General features: G+C 44.8%; 1 protein-coding gene across 6 annotated transcripts in view; it reads left to right on the plus strand.

Moving 5' to 3' along the window:
- LOC119972781 (arf-GAP with SH3 domain, ANK repeat and PH domain-containing protein 1-like) overlaps nucleotides 1-25,747 on the plus strand; it is a 363,380-nt gene that overhangs the window by 282,566 nt on the left and 55,067 nt on the right. For all 6 annotated transcript variants that reach the window (XM_038810147.1, XM_038810150.1, XM_038810143.1 and 3 more), the window contains 4 exons: nucleotides 9,096-9,211; nucleotides 13,434-13,501; nucleotides 15,461-15,568; nucleotides 19,053-19,275. In XM_038810147.1, the coding sequence (XP_038666075.1) occupies nucleotides 9,096-9,211; nucleotides 13,434-13,501; nucleotides 15,461-15,568; nucleotides 19,053-19,275 (515 nt within the window). The remainder of the gene's footprint in view (nucleotides 1-9,095; nucleotides 9,212-13,433; nucleotides 13,502-15,460; nucleotides 15,569-19,052; nucleotides 19,276-25,747) is intronic.

The following is a 25,747-nucleotide window of genomic DNA, read 5'->3' on the forward strand; positions in this document are numbered from 1 at the left end:
GTTACAAGTTAGCCAGGAAGGACCTAAAGGGAGAGTTAAGAAGAGCGAGGAGAGGATACGAAAAGTCGTTGGCGGATAGAATCAAGGAAAACCCTAAGGCTTTCTATAGGTATATCAGGAACAAAAGAATGACTAGAGTAAGATTAGGGCCAATCAAGGATAGTAGTGGAAAGTTGTGTGTGGAATCAGAGGAGATAGGGGAAGCGTTAAATGGATATTTTTCGTCAGTGTTTACACTGGAGAAAGACAATGTTGTCGAGGATAATACTAAGGTTCAGTCGACCAGGCTAGATGGAATTGAGGTTCACAAGGAGGAGGTGTTAGCAATTTTGGAAAATGTAAAAATAGATAAGTCCCCTGGGCCAGATGGGATTTATCCTAGGATTCTCTGGGAAGCCAGGGAGGAGATTGCAGGCCTTTGTCCTTGATCTTTATGTCGTCTTTGTCGACAGGAATAGTGCCGGAAGACTGGAGGATAGCAAATGTTGTCCCCTTGTTCAAGAAGGGGAGTAGAGACAACCTTGGTAATTATAGACCTGTGAGCCTTACTTCGGTTGTGGGTAAAATGTTGGAAAAGGTTATAAGAGATAGGGTTTATAATCATCTTGAAAAGAACAAGTTGATTAGCGATAGTCAACACGGTTTTGTGAAGGGTAGGTCATGCCTCACAAACCTTATTGAGTTTTTTGAGAAGGTGACCAAACAGGTGGATGAGGGTAAAGCGGTTGATGTGGTGTATATGGATTTCAGTAAGGCGTTTGATAAGGTTCCCCACGGTAGGCTATTGCAGAAAATAAGGAAGTATGGGATTGAAGGTGATTTAGCGGTTTGGATCAGTAATTGGCTAGCTGAAAGAAGACAGAGGGTGGTGGTTGATGGCAAATGTTCATCCTGGAGTTCAGTTACTAGTGGTGTACCACAAGGATCTGTTTTGGGGCCACTGCTGTTTGTCATTTTTATAAATGACCTGGAAGAGGGTGTCGAAGGATGGGTTAGTAAATTTGCAGATGACACAAAGGTCGGTGGAGTTATGGATAGTGCTGAAGGATGTTATAGGATACAGAGGGACATAGATAAGCTGCAGAGCTGGGCTGAGAGGTGGCAGATGGAGTTTAATGCGGGAAAAGTGTGAGGTGGTTCACTTTGGAAGGAGTAACAGGAATGCAGAGTACTGGGCTAATGGCAAGATTCTTGGTAGTGTAGATGAACCGAGAGATCTCGGCATCCAGGTACATAAATCCCTGAAAGTTGCCACCCAGGTTAATAGGGCTGTTAAGAAGGCATATGGTTGCTAGCCTTTATCAGTAGGGGGATTGAGTTTCGGAGCCACAAGGTCATGCTGCAGCTGTACATAACTCTGGTGCGGCCGCTCCTGGAGTACTGTGTGCAGTTCTGGTCACCACATTATAGGAAGGATGTGGAAGCTTTGGAAAGGGTTCAGAGGAGATTTATTAGGATGTTGCCTGGTATGGAGGGAAGGTCTTACGAGGAAAGGCTCAGGGACTTGAGGTTGTTTTCGTTGGAGAGGAGAAGGCTGAGAGGTGACTTAATAGAGACATATAAGATAGTCAGAGGGTTAGATAGGGTGGACAGTGAGAGTCTCTTTCCTCGGATGGTGATGACCAACACGAGGGGACATAGCTTTAAATTGAGGGGTGGTAGATATAGGACAGATGTCAGAGGCAGTTTCTTTACTCGGAGAGTAGTAGGGGTGTGGAACGCCCTGCCTGCAACAGTAGTAGACTCGCCAACGTTAAGGGCATTTAAGTGGTCACTGGATAGACATATGGATGAAAATGGAATAGTGTAGGTCAGATAGCCTTCAGATGGTTTCACAGGTCGGCGCAACATCGAGGGCCGAAGGGCCCGTACTGCTCTGTAATGTTCTATGTTCTAGAGCAGCAAATAAGGAAGCACTAAAATGGACTGCATAAATATGAAATAAAAGCATTCTACTGTAAGTGTTTCTACTGATCTCAAACAAAATATTGCATTAATACCATCAATTATTCCTAAAAATGATATTTTAAAAATGTATTCACTTTTATTTGTAGGATATTGAAATTATTGATTTATTTCTAGTATTTAGATGGTATAGTGAGCATAGGACTTAGGTGCAGGAATCGGCCATTTGACCCTTCGAGTCTGCTGCACTATTCAATAAGTGCATGGCTGATCTGGCTGAGGTCTCAATTCCACTTTCCTGTTTGCCTCCTACAACCTTCAACTTCCCTGCCTAACAAAAATGTGTCTAGCTCTTGTTGCCTTTTTTTTACCTATTGTAAATATGGCAGTCAGTGAGGTTGCCCTCCTTCCTTTGGATATCAATATTCTATTGCTCAGAGTCGCCAGCTATCAAATGATACCACCACAAGGTTCAACTGGCTATCAATCAAAGAGCCAAACACCAGTTAGTTCAAGGTCACGGGTACTTTATTTACACACAATTAATCATGCAACATAAACACTACTAGTTAAACTACACCTATCGACTATGACAACCTGTACTTAACTACAGGCACCCGGCTTAGGTCAGAGGAACAGTAGCCGTTGTTTGATTCTGGATCTATCGGGTCTGTAGAAGTAACTGCTGCTTGTCTGGTAGCGGGCGTTGAACTTGAACTGGCTTCTGGTGGTGCTGCAATTGGAAGTGGACGTTGCTGGAGCACCAGGTCCAAGAGAGGCCGAACACATGGTGGTCTCTCTTTTTATTCCTGGGAGTTTTCGCGCTCTTTGGGGCATTCCCTCAGTTTGGACCCCACTAATTGGGTGATTCCTGATCACTATGTTTGATTCGAACCAATAAATGGGCGGGTGCCTTGATGGCTGGGCATGTCCCAAGCGGTCATTGACCCTGTTGTTTACGCTTCCCGGGTACAGGGAGTGGCGCCGAATGTCTGGGACTGTATCGGTCGCTCCAGTATCAGTCCTTTGTCTGGCGGAGATGGGCCATCAAATGCTAATCGGTTGGGGGTTTTGATACCATCTGGATTCCTCATTCGCAAATATACATACGGGCTCTGAGCCTGCCTGAATCTCACATTGTCCATTTTTCCCGCTATACTTTGCGACCTTCCCTGTTCCTGGTTGTAAGTGGCCAGCCCAGATGGCTGCACTCTGCCTTGACTGCTTTTGGGGAAGAGAATACTAGTCTCAATCTTAAATGGGAGACCTCTTAATTTTAAGATGTGTCTCCTAGTTATAGTCTCCCCTACAAGTGGAAACATCCAACTAGCATCTATCTTGTATGTTTAAGTAAGATCATCTCTTGTTCTTCTAAGCTGCAATGGGTATAAGGCAACCTGTTCAATCTTCCTTCATAGGATAGGCCCTTCATCCTAAGAATGAGTCGTGTGAACTCTCTCTGTACTACTTCAAACACAGTTATATATTTTTTTTCAACAAGGAAACCAAAACTGTATTTGATCTCCTTATTTGGAGAGTATTCCAAATGTGATCTCACCAGTGCCCTGTACAGCTGCAGCAACACTTCACTACTCCCCTTGAAATAAATACCAACATTCTATTTGCCTTCCTAATCATTTGCAGTACTTGCATACTAACCTCCAAGTATCAGTGCACCTAGATTACTCTGCACACTGTGTTCAACAATCTCTTTCCATTTAAATAGTATACTGCTTTTCTGTTCATCCCACCTAAGTGGACAAGTCACATTTCCCCACAAGATGCTCCATCTGCCAATTTTTTGCCCGCTCATTTAACCTTCTATAATCTTTCAGACACTCTACCACCTTTTGACAACTTAAGGGGATTTCTTGATTTAATATGAAAAATCGGGGGTTATGGGGAGAAGGCAGGAGAATGGGGATGAGGAACATAGCAGACATGATCGAATGGTGGGGCAGACTCGATGGGCAAAATGGCCTAATTCTGCTCCTATATCTTATGAACTTAAGAACTTGTACCAGCACGGTTCAGGTGAAACCTGTCTTAATGTTGTAGCTCCCACTTTCCCCAGTACTGGTGCCAATGTCCCATGAATTGAAATGCATTTCTCCACATCAGTCTTGAGCCACATATTCTCTAATCTTATTTATCCTACAATAATTTGCTTGTGGCTCAGGAAATAACCCAAAAATTATTACCCTTGAGGGTCTGCTTTTTAATTTAGTCTCTCGCTGCTCATAATCCTGCAACACAGTGATTTGGGTTCGCTCTTGACTGCAGTGAAGTATGTCAATCCTCCTGAATATACGCTCTCCTACTATTATTAGAACATAGACCATACAGTGCAGAAGGAGGCCATTTGGCCCATCGAGCCTGCACCGACCCACTTAAGCCCTCATTTCCACCCTATCCCCGTAACCCAATAACCCCTCCTAACGTTTTTGGACACTAAGGACAATTTAGCATGGCCAATCCCTGCATGTCTTTGGACTGTGGGAGGAAACCGGAGCACCCGGAGGAAACCCACACAGACACATGGAGAACATGCAGACTCCGTACAGATAGTGTCCCAGCAGGGAATCGAACCTGGGACCCTGGCGCTGTGAAGCCACAGTGCTAGCCACTTGTGCCACTGCTGCCCTATTACATTCATATTAACCCTCCCCACTTGAATGGCTTTCTGTACCATGGTGGCATGATCAGTTTGCTCATCCAGCCTGCAGCCCCCATTTTCATCCCCACAAACTGTCAAAACCTCAAACCAATTGGACGATTGCAAGGACAGAGACACCTCCTCCTACCTTCGCGATCCCCTTGCCGATGTTACTTGCAGTCACACCAGCCTACCACTGACTAACTAACCTAAGAGGTGTGACCGCCTCCTAGAATAAAGTCTCCAGGTAACTTCTCCCTTCCTGATGCATCCCAGTCCACAGATTGGCCCCCTGCTCAATAACTCTCAATTAATCTCCTCAAGCAGCTGACACTTATAACAATATATTTGCCTTGGGTCACACTGGTGTCCAGGAATGCCTACATTCTGCAATCACAATGCATCACCTTCCCTGCCATCTTTATTATGTGATCATTATTATTTTCTTAAATAGGGGCAGCACGGTGGCGCAGTGGGTTAGCCCTGCGGCCTCACGGCGCCGAGGTCCCAGGTTCGATCCCGGCTCTGGGTCACTGTCCGTGTGGAGTTTGCACATTCTCCCCATGTTTGCTTGGGTAAGGGCAGCACGGTGGCCTAGTGGTTAGCACAACCGCCTCACGGCGCTGAGGTCCCAGGTTCGATCCCGGCTCTGGGTCACTGTCCGTGTGGAGTTTGCACATTCTCCCCGTGTCTGCGTGGGTTTCGCCCCCACAACCCAAAAATGTGCAGTGTAGGTGGATTGGACACGCTAAATTGCCCCTTAATTGGAAAAAATAATTGGGTAATCTAAATTTATAAAAAAAAAAAAAAAAATGTTTGCTTGGGTTTCACCCCCACAACCCAAAAATGTGCAAGCTAGGTGGATTGGCCATGCTAAATTGCCCCTTAATTGAAAAATGAGAGGGGCTTTTGAGGAAGCGTCGTAGTCTCCAAGTGGAGTTTGACATATTGACCACCCGGAAGGCGTAGGCGCAGTGGAGGAGGGCGCAGGGGGCAGTATATGAGTACGGGGAGAAGGCGAGTCGGATGCTGGCCCACCAGCTCCGGAAGCGGGAGGCAGCGAGAGAGATAGGGGGAGTTAGAGAGGAAGGGGGGAATCTGGTGCGGTGTGCAAGAGGCATCAATGGGGTGTTCAGGTCCTTTTATGAGGAGCTGTACCGGTCGGTGCCCCCTGGGGAGGAGGATGGCATGGACCGCTTTTTGGGTAAGCTGGAGTTCCCGAGAGTGGGGGAGGAGCGGGTGAAGGGTCTGGGGGCCCCAATTGAGTTGGAGGAGCTGAGCGGGGCGTTGGGGAGTATGCAGTCAGGGAAGGCACCGGGGCCTGACGGGTTCCCGGTGGAGTTTTACAAGAGGTTCTCAGACCTGCTAGGCCCGCTGTTAGTGAGGACCCTGAACGAGGCAAGGGAGGGGGGGGGCTTTTCCCCCGTCGATGTCCAGAGCACTAATTTCTCTGATCTTGAAGCGGGATAAGGACCGCCTCCAGTGTGGGTCTTACAGGCCGATCGCGTTCCTCAACGTGGACGCGAAGCTGCTGGCCAAAATACTGGCCAGGAGGGTGGAGGATGTGGCCCCGCAGGTCATTCACGAGGACCAAACGGGTTTTGTGAAGGAGAGGCAGCTGAATGTCAACGTGCGGCGGCTTCTTAATGTCATAATGATGTTGGCGGTGGACGGGGAGGTGGAAATAGTGGCATCGATGGATGCGGAAAAAGCTTTTGATAGGGTGGAGTGGAGTTATCTGTGGGAGATTTGGGTTTGGTGAGGGATTCATTAGTTGGGTGAGGCTGTTGTACAGTGCTCCGGTGGCGAGCGCGGTGACGAATGGGAGGAGGTCGGAGGACTTCCGGCTGTCCCGGGGTACGAGGCAGGGGTGCCCCTTGCCTCCCCTACTCTTCGCGTTAGCGGTTGAACCCCTGGCCATGGCACTGAGTGAATCGAGGTATGGAGGGGGATTGCTGCGGGCGGGGGGAGGGGGAGGGAGATAGAGCACCGGCTGTCGTTGTACGCGGACGATTTACTGCTGTACATTGCGGATCCGGCGGGGGGGGGGATGCCAGAGGTGATGAGGATCCTGGGAGGAGTGTGGTGACTTCTCTGGCTATAAGCTCAACGTGGGAAAGAGTGAATTGTTTGTGGTGCATATGGGGAACCAGGAGAAAGAGATAGGAGAGCTTCCATTGAAGAGGGCAGAGAGGAGCTTCAGATATTTGGGAGTGCAGATAGCCAGGAGCTGGGGGGTCCTGCATAGGTTAAACTTTACGAGGCTGGTGGAGCAGATGGAGGAGGAGTTTAGGAGGTAGGATGTGTTGCCACTCTCCCTAGCGGGCAGGTCCAGTCGGTTAAGATGACAGTGCTCCTGAGGTTTTTGTTTCTCTTCCTGTGTTTACCCATCATGATTCCGAAGGCTTTCTTTAGGAGGGTTAATAGGAGCATTTTGGGGTTCGTGTGGGCGCAGAAGACCCCGAGAGTGTGGAGGGTATTCTTGGAGCAAGGCAGGGAGGTGGGTGGACTGGCGTTGCCCAACGTGTGTGGGTATTACTGGGCCGCGAATGTGGCAATGATTCGTAGGTGGGTGATGGAGGGGGAGGGAGCCGCATGGAAGAGGATGGAGGCAGCGTCCTGTGTGGGCACGAGTTTGGAGGCACTGGTGACGACCCCGCTGCCACTCCCCCAGGCAAGGTACTCTACGAGTCCAGTAGTGGTAGCTACCCTCAAATTATGGGGTCAGTGGAGGTGTCATAGGGGGGAAGTGAAGGCCTCAGTTTGGTCCCCGATACGGGGGAAACACCGGGTTGTACCAGGGAGGATAGATGGAGGGTTTCTGAGCTGGCATAGGGCAGGTATCAGGTGGATGGGGGACCTCTTCCTCGACGGGAAGTTTGCGACCTTAGAGGAGTTGGAGGGGAAGTGGGGTCGCCCCCCAGGGAATACCTTCAGGTATATGCAGATTTGGGCGTTTGTTAGGCGGCAGGTGGCGGAGTTTCCGCTATTGCCGCCAAGGGAGGTTCAGGATAGGGTGCTCTCGGGGGCGTGGGTCGGTGAGGGCAGGATCTCTGCAATTTATCAGGTGATGCAGGAGGGGGAAGAGGCCTCGGTGGAGGAGCTGAAAGCGAAGTGGGAGGAGGAGCTGGGGGAGGCGATTGACGCGGGGACGTGGGCGGACGCCCTGGGGAGTGTGAATTCTTCCTCTTCTTGCGCTCGGCTTAGTTTAATTCAGCTAAAGGTGCTGCACAGGGCGCATATGAGTCGGACCAGGCTGAGCCGGTTCTTTGGGGGTGAGGACAGGTGTGGGAGGTGTTCAGGAAGCCCAGCGACTCTCACCCATATGTTTTGGGCTTGTCCGGTGCTGGAGGGATTCTGGAAGGGGGTGGCGGGGACCTTGTCCAGGATGGTTGGTTCCAGGGTGGATCCGGGCTGGGGGCTCGCTATTTTTGGGGTGGCATCGGAGCCGGGAGTGCAGGAGGCGAGACAGGCCGATATCCTGGCCTTTGCGTCCCTAGTAGCCCGGCGGAGGATCCTTTTACACTGGAGGGATGCGAGGCCCCCGAGCCCGGAATCTTGGATCAGTGACATGGCCGGGTTCATTAAACTGGAGAGGGTCAACTTTGCCCTGAGGGGGTCGATGCAAGGGTTCTTTCGGTGGTGGCAGCCCTTTCTTGATTTCCTGGCGGAGTGTTAGAGGGTGGTCAATTTCAGCAGCAACCCGGCCGGGGGGTGGGGGGGGGGGGGGGGGGGGGGAGGGAGACTGTGGGTCGGTTATGGGGGTTTGTTCTTACGATTCTATGTTTATTACTTTTTCTTGTTAATTTATTGCTTTGTATTGGGGGGGAGGGGTTTCTGTTTTTTCTTTGTTGGGATAAAATTTGTTGTTGGAAAATCTGAATAAAAATTATTTTTTTAAAAAAGAACTTCTGTAGGTCAAATTTATATATTTTTAAAATCTTAATTTTAATACAAATATTGAAGTCTGGGGGGCCTGACTTCCAATAGCGTAGTAAGAAGTCTTCCAACACCAGGTTAAAGTCCAATAGGTTTGTTTCGAATCACTAGCTTTCGGAGCACTGCTCCTTCCTCAGGTGACTTTAACCTGGTGTTGTAAGACTTCTTACTGTGCTCATCCCAGGCCAACGACGGCATCTCCACATCATGGCTTCCAATAGCGTGGTACAGGTATGTACCCATGATTCTCCAGAAGATGAGTACCCATTCTTAACCATACTTAATTGAGGAGGTTTGCCACAGAAATTACTAAATTTTAGAATATAAAATGGTTATCTGTCCTGATGTAGCTTTGAGTGTCTGGTTATAGAGCAGGATTAAAAGTTTCCATGTTGAACGTATGGAAGCAGGTCCCTTATAACCTGTCAATTGGGGAAGATTTGTAGTGAGAGGAAAGAAACTAAAGAAAGCGCATTTTCCACTGCAATCTAAAAAAGCACTGTGAAAATTGTAGGATTAATGTTTTTCAATATAGATCACGTTCATTTGATACAGCAAACAATTTATATCGGCATTTTCTTATATTCTTATACAGTGGCAATCTGGACAAACCAACTACAAAAGGAAACACAGCCGTACATTACTGCTGCATTATGGACAAAGTGGAATGTTTAAAATTGCTTCTTCGGGGCAAACCAAGTTTAAATCTAGGTGAGTGATCTTGAGGACTGTGAACTGCATTTTCTAAAACTGTTGACTGCAAGCAAAACCCAGCAAATAATCTCCTTGGCCCAACTCTCAGCTTAAGCAGTTTGGCAAAGATTTTGCAAAGTACTCATTGTCTATTGTAGGATTATTTCACTATTATTAGCAAAATACTGCAAAAGCAAACATCTGAAAGTTAATTTGGATTTGTTTATTGTCACATGTACCGCAGTACAGTGAAAAGTATTTTTCTGTGTGCAGCTCAAACAGATCATTCAGTACATGAAAAGAAAATAGATAATAGGGCAACACAAGGTACTCAATGTAAATACATAGGCACTGGCATCGGGTGAAGCATGCAGGAGTGTAGTATTAATCAGACCAGTTGTAAGAGAGTTGTTTAGGAATCTGGTAACAGCGGGGAAGAAGCTGTTTTTGAATGAAAATCGCTTATTGTCACAAGTCGACTTCAAATGAAGTTACTGTGAAACGCCCCTAGTCGCCACATTCTTGCGCCTGTTCAGGGAGGCTGATACGGGAATTGAACCGTGCTGCTGGCTTGCCCTGGTCTGCTTTCAAAACCAGCGATTTAGCCCTGTGCTAAACCAGCCCCATCAGCCCCTTTGAATCTGGTTGTGCGTGTTCTCAGACTTTTGTATCTGCTGCCCGATGGAAGAAGTTGGAAGAGTGAGTAAGCCGGGTTGATTATGCTGCCCGCTTTCCCCAGGCAGAGGGAGGTGGAGACAAAGTCAATGGATGCGAGGCAGGTTTGTGAGATGGACTGGGCGGTGTGCACGACTCTCTGAAGTTTCTTGCGGTCTTGGGTTGAGCAGTTGCCATATAAGGCTGTGATGCAGCCAGATAGGATGCTGTCTGTGGTGCACCTATAAAAGTTGATAAGAGTCACTGTGGACATGTCAAATTTCCTTAGTTTCCTGAGGAAGTATAGGTACTGTTGTGCTTTCTTGGTGGTCGCGTCGAGGTGGGTGGATCAGGACAGATTTTTGATGTTGTGCACTTCTAGGAATTTGAAACTGCTAACCATCTCCACCTCGGCCCTGTTGATGCTGACAGGACTGTGTACAATACTTTGCTTCCTGAAGTCAATACCAGCTCTTTAGTTTTGCTGGTATTGAGGGAGAGATTGTTGATACACCACTCCACTAGGTTCTCTATTTCCCCCCTGTATTCTGACTCGTCGTTGTTCGAGATCCAACCCACTATGGTTGTGTCGTCAGCAAGTTTGTAGGTGGAGTTGGAGCCAATTTTGCCACAGTCTTGTATGTGTAGTGAGTATAGTAGGGGGCTAAGTATGCAGCCTTGCGGGGGCCCGGTATTGCGGACTATCGTGGAGGAGGTGTTGTTTATTCTTGCTATGATCTATGGGTCAGAAAGTCGAGGATCCAGTTGCAGAGTGAGGGGCCAAGTCCTAGGTTTTGGAGCTTTGATATGAGCTTGGCTGGGATTATGATGTTGAAGGCGGAGATGTGGTCAATAAATAGGAGTCTGAGGTAGGAGTCCTTGTTGTCGAGATGCTCCCGGGATGAATGTAGGGCCAAGGAGATGGCGTCTGCTGTGGACCGGTTGCGGTGGTATGCGAATTGGAGTGAATCTAGGCATCCTGGGAGTATGGAGTTGATGTGCCTCATGACCAACCTCTCAATGCACTTTATAACCATCATTTAGATAATTTTAAAAATGTAAATTATTTACTCACTTCATTATCCCATTTTACATGTTCTCTCTTTACTCTTTTGAACTTCTATTCTCTTCCAAGCTTAAAAATAACTTCAAAATCTTCTCTTTATTTTGTTTCATTAACCTTCCCATTATCTGATTTGCAAGGAGATAAAGTTCCAAATGAAAAGTACTTCAGTCGGTTAAAGCAACCGTTAAAAGAAACATTTTTCAACTGATTCCACAAACTTCAGATTGACAAAATGGGAGGCCCAAGAGTCAGCAGCACCCAAAATGGCACTATTGATTTAGGGGACCTGATTAGGCTCGGTTCATAGGCATTCGGATTAGCATCTTTTTGTGTTCTTTCTGTTTTCTCCCCATTGTTATACGGGATTAGCTCGTAGTACTAGAGTGGGAAGAGTCACGTAAGCAACATTCCTCACACAATGACCTTAATGTGCCAGTGCACATGTCTTGTGATTTTGCACCAGCAGAACAGACTACCAATGAGAAATATATCTTTGATGTGAAGAATATGCCATCAGGTAACCTGAACATGTACTCATTGCTGTTGCTGTAGTTTTAATCCGTAAAATCTGGACAGCTGTTTTATCCACGGGAATGTTGAATTTAAAATATTCCAGCAGTATATTTTCTTTTTTGAATAAATTAGGATGATATCCAACCAGCAAACAGAAGCATCTGAAAAGTTAGCAAGTATGTTTTAAAGGCAAGAGCTGCTTTTGATTGCAAAGATCCTGGACGGGATTCTCCGTTGGCTGACGCCATAATCGCGAAATGCGATTGGGCGGAGAATAGGTTCCGACGTTAAAATCGCAGTGGGTGCCGATTTGACGCCAAATCCTGTTCTCCATCACCTCGACATTGGCGTCAATGCGGTCTGGAACGCACATACAGTAAACACCGTTTGCATGTCATTAGACAGCCCGACCCGGTATTCTCCAGGGCCTCCGCGATGCTCTGCCTCCAATGTGCCGAGTTACCAATGGCACGGTTCACTTGTGCTTTTAAAAATCATGAAACCGGTGTCATGGCTGCAGAAGGAGAGAGAAGGGGTATGGAAAGAAACCAACATCAACATAGTTTGCTGCCAGTTGTACCACTGGCTGGGGGGCTTCAACCAGGGTCGCAGGCGGTGGCCAGGAGGTGGCTGTGGGGTCAGGGTGGACGGGCATGGAACAGCACTGCCGCAGCCGGCAAGGCAGCCAGTGCACGCACTGTTCTCAGTCCGCTGTGAACACGGGTCATATAGGACCCCGCTGCCAGGCCACTCCCCCTAAGTGCCCTCTGGCCCCAACCGGCCCATCAGCTGTATGGGCACGCTCCAGCAGAACCAGTGCTATCTAGTTGGCTGGGATGAGTGTGTCGTGGGGATTGTAATGTGTATATACGGCTGCAGCTTGTCAAGCACCCGAGTGTCAATCTCGGACCCGGCGAATCCCGCACCGTTTTTCATTGGAATCGATTATGTTCCACATGGCGCCAGTGCTAACCCCTCCCCGGGTGCTGAATCGATCCAGGTCCGGCGCCAGTTTTGCTGCCGTGAAAGTCCGCGAATTCTGCATCGGCATCAACACCTAGTCTCAGAAACAGAGTCCCACCCCTAGTTTCTCAAAAGAAAATATACAAACTGGTTTGGACAAGCAGCAAAAGTCTGAAGACTGGCGGTGGAGGAGGGGGAAGATCGAAGAATTGTGGAAATTGTCAGGGGATCTAAACCCAGTGCCTACAAAAGCCTGAAAATGGGCAGAACATAGTTGTAGGAACTACTTAAGGTGGAACAGTGCAAAAATAACTTTAAAAGTACATTCAGTTCGTTTTTTTCAAAGATTTTTTTAACCAGTGCACTATCCTGAATCTTGTCACCTCAGTGGTGACTAGGCTGGAGGCAAACTTTGGAATTCTTCAGATGAGTAGAGAACAACAACAGTAAAAGCCAAATGTGGAGAAGTCACTGGTTAGTAAAGTCAGTAGAAAAATGTGCCAAAAATAACATGTACTCTGTCAGTCACACTAGCATAGTCACAAGCGATAGGAAAGGTTTTACAAGAAGTACTGTTACGCTCCTCGAAGAATACAACCATGCAATACTTAAAGTGCACGATAGGTAGATTGAAGACTGCAAATGGAAACTAATTATTTCTAATTAAACTGTTGCCCCGTCAAACAGAAGTCATTATATTTACATGATTCTCTGACCCTCAACAATATTTTAGTGTCTCAGCTAAGTAAGATTATGGTAAATTGGTGTCTTCACCGTCAGTAGTGCATGATCTCAGTGTGTAAATAGAAGTCTACATACCACTATTTCTGGTGAATCATGTAACGTGTTTTATTTTATTTTCATTATCTAAATCTGAACATTTATTTTGTCAGCGTATTTTTAAAACAAAATTGTATTTGTATAATCTACACTGAATAGTTACTTCAGAAAATTGCTTTGTGGTGTGAGAGACTGTTGACTGCATTGCATTTTTTTGTCTGCGATGTTGCATGTATTATGCACTGACTTTATTAACCTTAACAGTAAACCAGAGTGGAGAAACGGCTCTTGATATAGCAAGAAGATTGCAGCGTGCACAGTGTGAAGAACTGGTAAGACATTGTTCTGTTTATTGCATTCATATTGATTCCTATCACAGAATTCTTAGTCCAGTCTTAGATTTAACACTTCTTCGAAAAATGACAGTAATAATACAATCATTTTTGCTTAGTATATTTACTCAGCTATATTACTGATCATGAATAACTTTGTAAGATTCTTATAAACAAAATACATTAAATTCCAGTAATTTCTTATCCAAATCCTAAGGCTGTTTAAATATATTGTCCTGACACAAAGTTCAATTACTGGCATTTATATTTCTTGCATGGATTGGATTACTACACTCAGTGCAGCAGACAGTTTAATGTGTTATTCCAGCATGACATTAATGCTTGGTGTCATGTCTGACCCAAATGTTCAAAATATATTCTAAATATACATAAATTCACTTTCACATACACTCGCTACATTTGATTCAGAGTCTGGCTTAGGACATAGTGAGGCAAAATTATTTTCTGTTAATTGCTAAAAGGATAATTTCTCCTACACTCTGAAATCTTCCTGCAATTAGCAGACAGAATCCACATTACCTAACAAAGCTATGGTATCTCAACTCAACATATCCTGCAGAACATGAGGACGCTTCACAGACTCCAATGGATGCCACAACTCCTCATTCTCAAAATAGCTACGAAAATCCCCACAACTCTCAAGTCCAAAGGGAAGCTAAAAAGAGCTTAGGAGTGAGATCCAGGTTGCCAGTGAGGCAATACAGGGGATATTTTAAGGAACGGGTTTAAGATGGAGGAGAAAGGTCACAATCTAAAGCTGCTGAACTCAACATTGAGATTTTTTTAAAAGGGGTTTAACAACCCTTGTGACCTTTCTCCTCTATCTTAAACAGAAACTCCTTGATTGCTGTTCTGTGACTTTGGTGACGAAACTCAGTCTGAAGGGGGTCGCTGGGTAATTGGGCAAAGTGGCTCAGAGGCAGGTACAGGGGGAGTGGTTTTCAGCATACCCAACCTTCCCAATGTCAAATCCCTCTTTCGGCAAGGAGTATCTGACAACAAGGGAACTCCACTGAGGTCACAGGTAACCCCGATTTGCTGGGTCACCCTCGGGGAGCCCAGGAGAGCCATGTGAATCCCGTTAAATCCTCAGGCCACCATTAAATTGCTCTGGGCTCAAATATAATTGGCTTTAAGTGGCTCATGAATGAGCCTAATTGCCTTCCTACCACCAGCAGGCGGCATTCATGCATCGGGCCCCTCCTGCCCCAACTTAATTGGGGCTAGTTTTCCCAATGCTGGGAATCAGATTTGGGTACTCTCACCCGATTCTCCCTGGCCTGCCCACACTAGCGAGCTCCAATAAATCCAGCCACATACAATAAAACAAGAAAAATTATTCCATTCCCCAGGTTCCCTTTTTTAAAAATAATACATAAGCATAATGCTGCATAGTAATTGCAGGCAAGCAGAGGGGGTTAACTTCCACTTGCATTCTGAAGACACCAGACTCCATCATCTCCCTCAACAGTTGAACCATAGTTGTCAGACATCAAGTAAGAGCCATATTGGGAATGTGTAACAATGTGGAATGATTGAAAATGGTGTTGGGGATTGAGTATTAGCTTGCATAATTCACTCATAAAACAGTATTATATAACATGTTTTTCCCCCTGCTATCTCAAGGTACTGATTGAACTGGCAATAATCCCTGTAGTCTTTTTTTAATTTGGGTTTTTAGGTAACCAAGCCTAAACAGTGCATTCCTATAGCTCCTTTTATGTGTAAAACAAATTAATTACATGTTTATTTAAACATCCTACCAGATAACAAATCTAAGGATATAATTACTTGTGATTCACCTGTGCAATGTTCTTGAGCTGAAACCACTGCTTTTTCTTCCTGAGGAATAAAGTTGTTAATTGGAGGTTTAAGTATGAAACCATTCATTTGACTACAGTTTATTGTATTTGGTTTGATATTTTATATTTATTTCAGATCAGTCAAGCTGCATTGGGAAAAGTTAATCCTCATGTTCACGTAGAATATGAATGGCAATTACGGCAAGAGGAGATTGATGAAAGTGATGATGATTTGGACGTAAAGGTAAGCACAGAGAATGTATCACACAGAAGTACGGTATTTCCCTGCAGTCCATCAATCTGAGCTGTTTTAACATGCTGTCTAGCATCCAATTATAGAGCATCATTTGGTGGAGATGTTGATACAGGTACAGATACCTACCTGCATTTAAGGCCAAAAATAACATTCAAGAAGGTTCAAAAGAGTTGAAGAAAAATCATCTTTTAAACATTTTTTAAAAAATTAAACAATTGTTTTTATCAATTGGATTGAAGAAATGGCCCAAAGTAACATTTTGACCTGAATGAGAAGGCTGGATTTATAAATGAATATAGAACACAGATTTTACGTTTTACAGTAAAATTGCAGATAAATTCCTGGTAGTTCATTGGATTACGGGGCTGGTTTAGCACAGGGCTAAATAGCTGGCTTTTAAAGCAGACCAAGGCAGCCCTCAGCGCAGGTTCAATTCCCGACAGGCGCCGGAATGTGGCGACTTGGGGCTTTTCACAGTACCTTCATTTGAAGCTTACTTGTGACAAGAAGCGATTTTCATTTTCACTTTTTTTAATGTTATTTATTGAAGTGCTATGAGTCATATGCATAGGATGCTCTTCATTTTGAACCTTGGCTGGAGTCTTAAGTACAACGGTCCACCAAAACAGATCCTATGCACCGTTCCACCACTGATTTAGTATGGCAAAAAACATGCAGAGGTGGCTATTTGGCTGTACCTCCAGGACATGAGTTACCACTTGAACAGAGCATAGGAAGAAAAGTCAGGTGGTTAGGATTGTATGCAGGTGACAGTCTGTTCAACTTCCCTTCTATTAATTTAAATAGAGGACATATCGGGGAAGATCCAATATGGATGTCTGATCCTCCTCAATTGAGTTTCTGTTCTGCACACTACCCATGGAATGCTTTATATCTTGGCAACACCGATAAATACCCTTGGATTTTAACTGCTCACTGCTTAAAAAGTGTGCCCTCTAGTGGATGTCAGGAGCAATCTTATTTTCTGTAAATACAATTTGAAATAGCAGAGAAAATTATAAATTGACAAAATGTTTAATATACTCGTGCTTTATTGATCTGACCAAAATTATATTTGGGATGAAATGGGCAAGAGATCCTTTTAATTGTCACATCTTTCTCTATATTCCAGCTAAGAAAATCTTGCAATTTCTAATTCCTGCCACCGATCATGCCATCCTATAGTTAGTAAGGTCCAGATTGGGAATCTTAATTATTTCTTGGTCAATTCTGAATTTTTAGTGGACAATATTAGATACATCTGTGAACAGTTGCAGAATTTTTCTGAAAATTCGGCAAGCTTTCTGAAAAGCAATAGAAACTACATCCCAGGAATCAGCCTGGTAAACCTTCGCTGCACTCCCTTCACAGAAAGAACCTCCTTCCTCAGATAAGGACACCAAAACTGCACACAATACTCCAGGTGTGACCTCACCAATCCCCTATACAATTGCAGTAAAACATTCCTATTCCTATACTCAAATCCTCTCACTATGAAGATCAACATACCATTTGCCTTCTTTACTGCCTGCTCTACCTGTTTAGATTGTAGTCTGAACAGATATTCATTACCAGGCTTTTTCTGGAGGGTTTATTTCAGTCTATATCACCTTTCCTGACAGAAAGGGTCAATAGCCAAGAGAGAAGAAAGAAAGAGTACATTTATATTTATTTATGTTTACTGCCTGTCTCATATCCTCAGGCTATCCAAAAGCATGTTGCAACCAATGAATTGCTTTTTAATTGTAGTGAATGCTATTTTGTAGAAAAGATGGCTGAAATTTTGCACACAGCAAGGTCCCGCAACAGGAATAAGATGACTGACCTGTGATGATTTGGTTCAGGGACTAATTTTAGCCAGGACAACAGGAAACCTCCCATTTTTCAGTAATATTAATGATCTTTTGCACTCATCGGAAAGGACGTTAGTTTGACAACTCATTCAGCAGGCAGAATATGTGCCTTAGTACTGCATTGTAAAGCAGATCAAGATTGTCTTCATCCTGAAGTGGGGCTTCAATTTGTGTCTTTCTGACTTCAAGCAAAGAATGGACAGAGTCAAGGTAGCTCAACTATGTCGCATTTTCACAAATACTTTTGAACCATTCCTGGGTTATGTATTGATTTCATTTGCTTAGCCAATGGACAAATATAAATAATAGGATCATAAAATACAGGAAGACAAATCTCCTTTCATAGTTTATAGTATGTGATTGAAGTTTGATATGATTAAGCGTTCTTCTTTAATGTTATTAGAAGTTAGATAAACAGTGGTGTCTTAGAGGGAATATATTTGTCTGAACTAATTTATTCTTTACTAGTTATAAACTACGTAATTGAGGAGAGTTTGGCTTGGAAAATACTGTCTCAAAAAAACACAATTAAACCTTAGAATCCAAATTTAAGAACTATACATTGAACAAAAATGTACCTGGGCAAAAGACAGAAGCTGCTAAAAATTGAGTATGTGTCAGATGCCAAGAGTTTTCATTCCTGGGATACTATCATTGTCATTTCAATAGAGATGGATTATTAATCCTAGATTTGGCATTGTCATATGTCACAACACAGCACAAGTGAAATTAGATGTTATTTTAAAATATCTGAAGTCCTTGGCTGAGCCCAATAAATTGTAGTCACCAGGTTTGAAACTTTTAACACGTTAAACCTTTTATTATGTGTAGTATTAAAATTAAACTGACAGGAAAATATAACTGACTATCTAATACTCTTTTCCCAACTGCTCCCCCCCCCCCCGACCTTCCTAACTACCTCCACTCTCCTCCCACATAGACAAATAACACAGGGCAACGGTGACTGAGAGGTAAAGAAAATACTAAGAAAAATAAAAGTGTAACAGATCTTTGATGCACTAGAGTTGCTTCCGGTTAATGCCCTTCTGGAGTTCGAACTTTTGTTGTGGTAATTCTTCCTTCTCGGATTGAGGTGGTTTACTCTGGCAAGGTTGTCAACTTTCTCTGGAGTTTCAGGATTAGTTCAGGTTTACAGCAAAGATTTGCCGGGCATTCTCTGGTTTTAGATCAATAAAGCACTTCTTCAGCAGTGAGAGAGAGAGAGCCTGCGCTTTCACTTCCAAGGTCTAAACACGTCTGCCCAGTTCTCTCAAAAAGCATCGCTCAGGGACGAATCACTGACTGTTGACAGGCAGAACGCGATCCCTGACTACCCACCAGTTACCAGCCAACCAATCGAACCAACTTCCTCCAAAGCTGGTTTCTAAGATTCACTCAGCGCCGACGAGTCTTTTTCTTCTCTCCAAAATACAAACCTTAGGAACACAACGTTCTGACAAGCTGGCTGCTTCAGCTTGGGTCCTCTAATTAAAGGCACATTTCGAATATGGGTCCACAGACCAAAAATTATAAAAGGAAAGAAAATAGGAACAAAGGAAATAAACAGGAAAGACTCTTACTCATATATTTAACTCTTGTCCTCTTTTCCCCTTCACTAGACCAGCCCTGTAAAGAAAGAGCGCTCTCCAAGGCCACAGAGCTGCTGTCATTCTTCTAGTCTCTCCCCACAAGAAAAGCTGATGATCCCAGGACTCGCCATAGCACGGGAAAAACAGCGATTGTCATATGGAGCATTTAGTAATCAAATATATGGAAGTGGTACAGATTCTCCAATGTCAGCAGCCGACGCCCCTCCTCTTCCTCCTAGGAATCCAAGCAAAGGTTGGTGACTAAAATGCAAGAAAGACGTTTTCTGAAATGTTAGTATGTTTAATTATGATTTGCAATTGCGTATCTTAACTGCTAATTGCAAGATGGTAAATGTTCATTAAATACTCCAATCAAGCCAATGTCTACTTTTCTCACATTTCCATTCTGTCATTAACAAGAACATTGGCTTTGCATATCTATTATTCTGTGGTCAATTGCTTATAAATCTCTCCTTTTTGTTTGGCACAAGAACTGACTCACTGATGCCAATCCTTGACTGAATTTTTCACTTTTTTTGAAAAAATGTTGAACTGGGTAATGGATGGTTGAATACAAATAGGAGTTGCGAACTGACTATTAGTCTATGTTATTATTGCTTAGATCATTCCCACCCACCCCTCCAAAAATGGATTCATGAACATCAAAAATTATTAGTCCTTGATGAAGTCATTAATAAGGATGTTGTGCATGTTTTGCTAGTCCAAAATCAAATAAAAATGGTATTACAGAACAGACATGGATTATTGCGCTGAAAGAATGTGAAAATTGCAGAACAACACAAACATAGGTATAGGAATGATAGTAACTGTACAGATTCACTGTATCAGGCAGAAATAGTGCCGGTAAATACTTAAGAACATAAAGAAAAACTTAACTAAAATTTGTAACCGAGTTCATAAATTGATAACTTTGAATTTTAAATTTTTAAAAAGCAACCACCAGTGGTAACTTATCCCCCAGGATCCCTCAAGCTTCCACTGCTAGGGCAGCACGGTGGCCTAGTGGTTAGCACAACCGCCTCACGGCGCTGAGGTCCCAGGTTCGATCCCGGCTCTAGGTCACTGTCCGTGTGGAGTTTGCACATTCTCCCCGTGTCTGCGTGGGTTTAGCCCCCACAACCCAAAAATGTGCAGAGTAGGTGGATTGGCCACGCTAAATTGCCCCTTAATTGGAAAAAATAATTGGGTAATCTAAATTTTAAAAAAAAAGCTTCCACTGCTGTTCCACCCCATCAGGGTGTTGGGGATCCATCCACACGCAGGTTCCCTGCCACCCCATTCCCCTCCTCCTGTAGCCTGCTCTGGATCCCGCAGCACCCAACTGGATGCCAAGCCTGTTAATCAGACTGACATCCGTGAATGGGTGTATCTTTTGAGAAGAGTTATGCTAAGAAGTTTAAAAGGAAACTCAAATTACAGGTTTCCCATCTGAAACTCCAATCTTTGCCTAAGAAATTAGCGCCATTAATGTCCAAGTTAGTGGATCCAAACAAAGGTTTCAGCAGGAACCTCCACAGCTGACCGTTCCACTGTCAGGATAGACCTACCAGAAGTGGCAGCACAGTGCTATACAGTCGGGAAGGAATAGTCCTGGAAGCCCTCAACATTGACTCCAGACCTCATAATGTCTCGTGGTATCAGGTCAAATATGGGCAAGGAAATCTGCGGCTTACTGACGATGGCCTCTGTAAGCTGAGAAATCTGTACTCCTCTATACTGAATGTACTTGGAAGAAGTGCAAGAGGTCAGAAAGAGCACAATGTACTTGATTGCAGAAGGGGGTTGTGTGGGGTTATGGGGGTGCTTCAATGTCCATCATCGAGTGGCTTGTTAGCACAACTACTGACTAAGCTGGCTATGCCGGCGGAGATATAAATGCCAGAATGGGCTTGCGGCTGATGTGAAGAGAAGCAAAAATAGGGAAAAGTGTACTTGGCCTCATTCTCACAAATCTACCTTTCATAGCTGTATCTGTCCTCGATAGCATTGATAGGAGTGATCACTGCAAAGTTCCTGTGGAGACGAAGTTCCATCTTCACATTGAGGATACCCTCTCATTGTGTTAAGTAGCATGACCACTATGCTGAATGGGAGAGATTCAGAACCAATCCAGCAATTCAAAACTGGCCATCGATGAGGAGTTATGGGCGTTAGCAGCAGCAGAATTATATTCAGCCACAATCTGTAACCCCAAGGCCTGGCATATCCCTCATTTTACGAGGAGTGGGAGAGAACACATCTGAGTGTGACACAGCCAGAGTGAATGTGGGTATCGGGAATTTGGAACACAGAGGGAATTCAGTGAAGAGCGAAAAGAGGTGCTGTCTCACTTTTTGCTTTCTAACTTGTTCACTCTTCAGAGAGTGGCCATGCCCTGTTGAAGCAGTAGAGGCTACAAGGGGAGCGCTGATTGGTAAGTAGTGGGTAAAGCCGCCTACGTATTTACTACTTTGATCACTTCTAGGGCGCAATCTGCCAGCTGTGTTGGATCCCGCTCAAGCGCAACGCGGCCGGGAGAGGCCTCCCGCCATTTTCCTGGCAACGGTCATGCCTTGCGGGATATACCCAAGTCCTGGGAGGCTTTGGAATCAGACTCCCGCCCAAAAGGGGCGTGACCAAATGGCACACACCAGGTTTTAAACTTAGGTAGAGAAGTTTACCCGGGATCTACCACTTCCCCAGGGAGACTGCAGCCAGGCGCCGTTCAGTGCTGGTCCACATAAATGTGGGCCACGCAAAACGGCACCCAGGGGTCTCCCATGCCTTTGGAGGCCCCTGGGTGGCCAGGGATAGTGCAGGGTGGCCACCTGGAAAATGGGCACCTTGGCACTGCCACCCTGGCAGTGTCAATGTTCCTGGGTGGCACTGTCAGGGTGGCAGTACATGGGTGCCAGAATGGTACTGCCAAGGGTCAGGGTCTGAGGGTGCCCATGAATGGAGGTTGGAGGGGGTATGAAGAATGGGGGGTGCAGGGAAGGTAGATAGAGGCCTCGGGGAGGTTGGAGTGATGAGTGAGGCCCTGGGAACGGGAGGGTGTGTGAGATAGTGCCCATAGGTGGAGGTGTGGGAGACCCACAAGCTCACTTAGAGGTTGGGGCACCCTTTCAAAATGGCGTCCCGATCTGAATTCAGCTCCCTAGCGCTTAAAAAAATTCCAAGTGTGGGCTAACCTGGTGAGAAACTCCCCAGAACCTAAAAAAGTGATTCAGTGTCGTTTGATAGCGGTGGGGAACTCATCGGCAGAGCCAACGGGAAACTTCCTGCAAAACCCACCACAGAGATTTTTCTGTTAAATTCCGCCCATAGTTTGTAAGTTCTTTTTGTGGTTTATAGATTATAAGGGCTATGTTCTGTTGCAATGGGGACCAGGAAAGGGCCCTAGAGTAATTGACATTTTCTAATAGTAAGCATTTTCCAAAGGTTTCATTTAAAGGGGTAAGTTATGGCTGGAGAGTTCCAAGCTGTGGTGTGCTCAATGTGGGTAGCTGGGAAATTTTCCAGTGCCTGGTGCCTGAATGTGTGCAAGAAGGGTCTCCAGCTGCAGCTCCAAGAAACCCGGGTTTTGGAGCTGGAGCAACAGCTGGGGGCACTGGAGAATTTGTGAGCCGTATAGTATCGTAGATAGAATGTATAGAGAGGTGGTCACATCTCAGGCTCAGACTCCACAGGCAGGAAGGAAATGGGTGACCACCAGGCAGAGCAGGAGGACTAGGCAGGCAGTGCAGGAATCTCATGTTATGCCTGGGCAGGGTCCTAGGGCGAATATTTGCTGGTGTGGTTGGGGAGGGTTTAAACTAAAATGGCAGGGGGTGGGAACCTAAGCAGGGTGACAAGGGAAAGATTAAAAAAAGGGCAGTAAAAAAAGAAAGAACAGTAAAATGCAAAAACAGTGGACAGAATAATCAAGTGCGAGGGGTAACAAGGGCCACAATACAAAGAAAAGATAGGATGATTAAAAAGGCAAGCGGGCTTTGTATCTTAATACACAAAGCATTCGTAATAAGGTAGACAATATGACGGCTCAAATCAAGGGAAATGGAGATGGTCTCATCCATTGGATCAAAACTGGGAACTTGATATGCAGGGATATTTGACCTTTTGGAAAGACAGGAGGGAAGGAAAAGGTGGTAGGGTAGCACTGTTCATAAAAGGTCAAATTAGGACAATTGTCAGAGATGATCCAGACTCGGATGATGTGGAGTTCATTTGGGTGGAGGTAAAACCAGCAAAGGAAAGAAGACATTGGTTGGAGTAGTGTATAGACCCACAAACGGTCGCCACACTAGAAAAAGGTATAAATTAACAAATAATAGGAGTGTGTAAAAAGAAGAGAGCAATAACTATGGGTGACTTTAATCTTAATGTTGATTGGGTTAATCAAGATGGGTAGATACAACAACAAATTCATGTTGTTGTTAGGTGTTAGGTGTAGTTTGCTGGAGCAATGTGTCATGGAGCCAACAAGGGAACAGGCTATCTTGGAAAGGGTAATGAGGCAGGTTCAATAAATGACCTCAGAGTAAAAGATCCCCTGGGAAGTAGTGATCATTACATGATAGAATTTAATATTCCGTTTGAGAGTGAGAAACTTGGGTTTGGAAATAACTGTTTAACTTAAATAAAGGGAATTACAATGAAATGAGGATAAAGTTAGCTAAAGTAGACTGGGCAGATAGATTAGCAGGGAAGACAGTAAATCGTGGCAGACATTTAAGGAGGTAATTCATGGCTCATCAAAAATATATCCCAGTAAGGAGGAAAGATGCGAAGAGAGGGATAAACCAACAATGACTAACCAAGGAAGTTAAGGAGAGTGTTAAATTGAAAGAAGTGTATAAGGCGGCAAAAGTTAATGATAACCCCAAAGACAGGGATGAATTCAGAATCCAGAAAAGGAGGACTAAAAAGATAAAGAGAGAGAAAATAAACTACGAGGGCAAACTAGTGAGGAATATAACAGTTGACAATGAGTTTCTTCAAATATATAAAAAGGAAGAGAGAAGTCAAAGTGAGCATAAACCCATTACATAATGAATCTGGGGAGATAATAATTGGATTTGTTTATTGTCATGTGCACCGAGGTACAGTGAAAAGTATTTTTCCCCGAGAAGCTCAACAGATCATTAAGTACATGAAAAGAAAATACATAATAGGGCAACACAAGGTACACAATGTAACTACATAAACACCGGCATCAGGTGAAGCATACAGGGGTGTAGTGTTAATCAGGTCAGCCCATAAGAAAGTCATTTAGGAGTCTGGTAATAGCGGGGAAGAAGCTGTTTTTGAATCTGTTCGTGCGTGTTCTCAGACTTTTGTATCTGCTGCCCAATGGAAGAAGTTGGAAGAGTAAGTAAGCCGAGTGGGAGGGGTCTTTGATTATGCTGTCCGCTTTCCCCAGGCAGCGGGAGGTGTAGATGGAGTCAATGGATGGAAGGCAGGTTTGTGTGATGGGCTGGGCTCTGCTCACGACTCTCTGAAGTTTCTTGCGGTCTTGGGCCAAGCAGTTGCCATACCAGGCTGTGATGCAGCCAGATAGGATGCCTTCTATGGCGCATTTGTAAAAGTTGGTACAAGTTAATGTGGACATGCCGAATTTCCTTAGTTTCCTGAGGAAGTATAGGCGTTTCTTGCGGTCTTGGGCCAAGCAATTGCCATACCAGGCTGTGATGCAGCCAGATAGGATGCCTTCTATGGCGCATTTGTAAAAGTTGGTACAAGTTAATGTGGACATGCCGAATTTCCTTGGTTTCCTGAGGAAGTATAGGCGCTGTTGTGCCTTCTTAGCGGTAGCGTCAACATTGGTGGACCGGACAGAGTTTTGGAGATGTGTACCCCTAGGAATTTGAAACTACTAGCCATCTCCACCTCAGCCCTGTTGATGCTGACAGGGGTGTGTACAGTACTTCCTGAAGTGAATGATGAGCTCTTTAGTTTTGCTGGTATTGAGGGATAGATAGTTGTCGCTGCACCACTTCACTAGGTTTTTTATCTCCCTCCTGTATTCTGTCTCGTTGTTATTCGAGATCTGGCCCACTATGGTCGTATCGTCAGCAAACTTGTAGATGGAGTTGGAACCAAATTTTGCCACACAGTCGTGTGTGTACAGGGAGTACAGTAGGGGGCTAAGTACACAGCCTTGCGGGGCCCTGATATTGAGGACTATTTTGAGGAGGTTTTGTTGTTTATTCTTACTGATTGTGGTCTGTGGGTCAGAAAGTTGAGGATCCAGTTGCAGAGTGAGGAGCCAAGTTCGAGGTTTTGGAGCTTTGATATGAGCTTGGTTGGAATTATGGTGTTGAATGCAGAGCTGTAGTCAATAAATAGGAGTCTGATGTCGGAGTCCTAGTTGTCAAGATGCTCTCAGGATGAGTGTAGGGCCTGGGAGGTGGCTTCTGCTGTGAACCGGTTGCGGCGGTATGCGAATTGCAGTAGATAATGGTGTTCTGGAAGTATGGAGGTGATGCGCTTTATGTCCAGCTTCTCGAAGCACTTCATTACGACTGAAGTCAGGGCCATCAGACGGTAGTCATTGAGGCACGTTGAATGGGGAATAAGGAAATTACAAGAGTTGAACAGATATTTTTCATCAGTCTTTACGGTGGAAGATACTTGGAACATCTCATTAACACTAAAGAATACAGGGCAACAATTAAATACCATCACCATCACTAGAGAAGCCGTATTAGACAAACTAATAGGGG

This window comes from Scyliorhinus canicula, chromosome 10 (assembly GCF_902713615.1).
Source record: "Scyliorhinus canicula chromosome 10, sScyCan1.1, whole genome shotgun sequence".
Classification (NCBI taxonomy): Eukaryota; Metazoa; Chordata; class Chondrichthyes; order Carcharhiniformes; family Scyliorhinidae; genus Scyliorhinus; species Scyliorhinus canicula.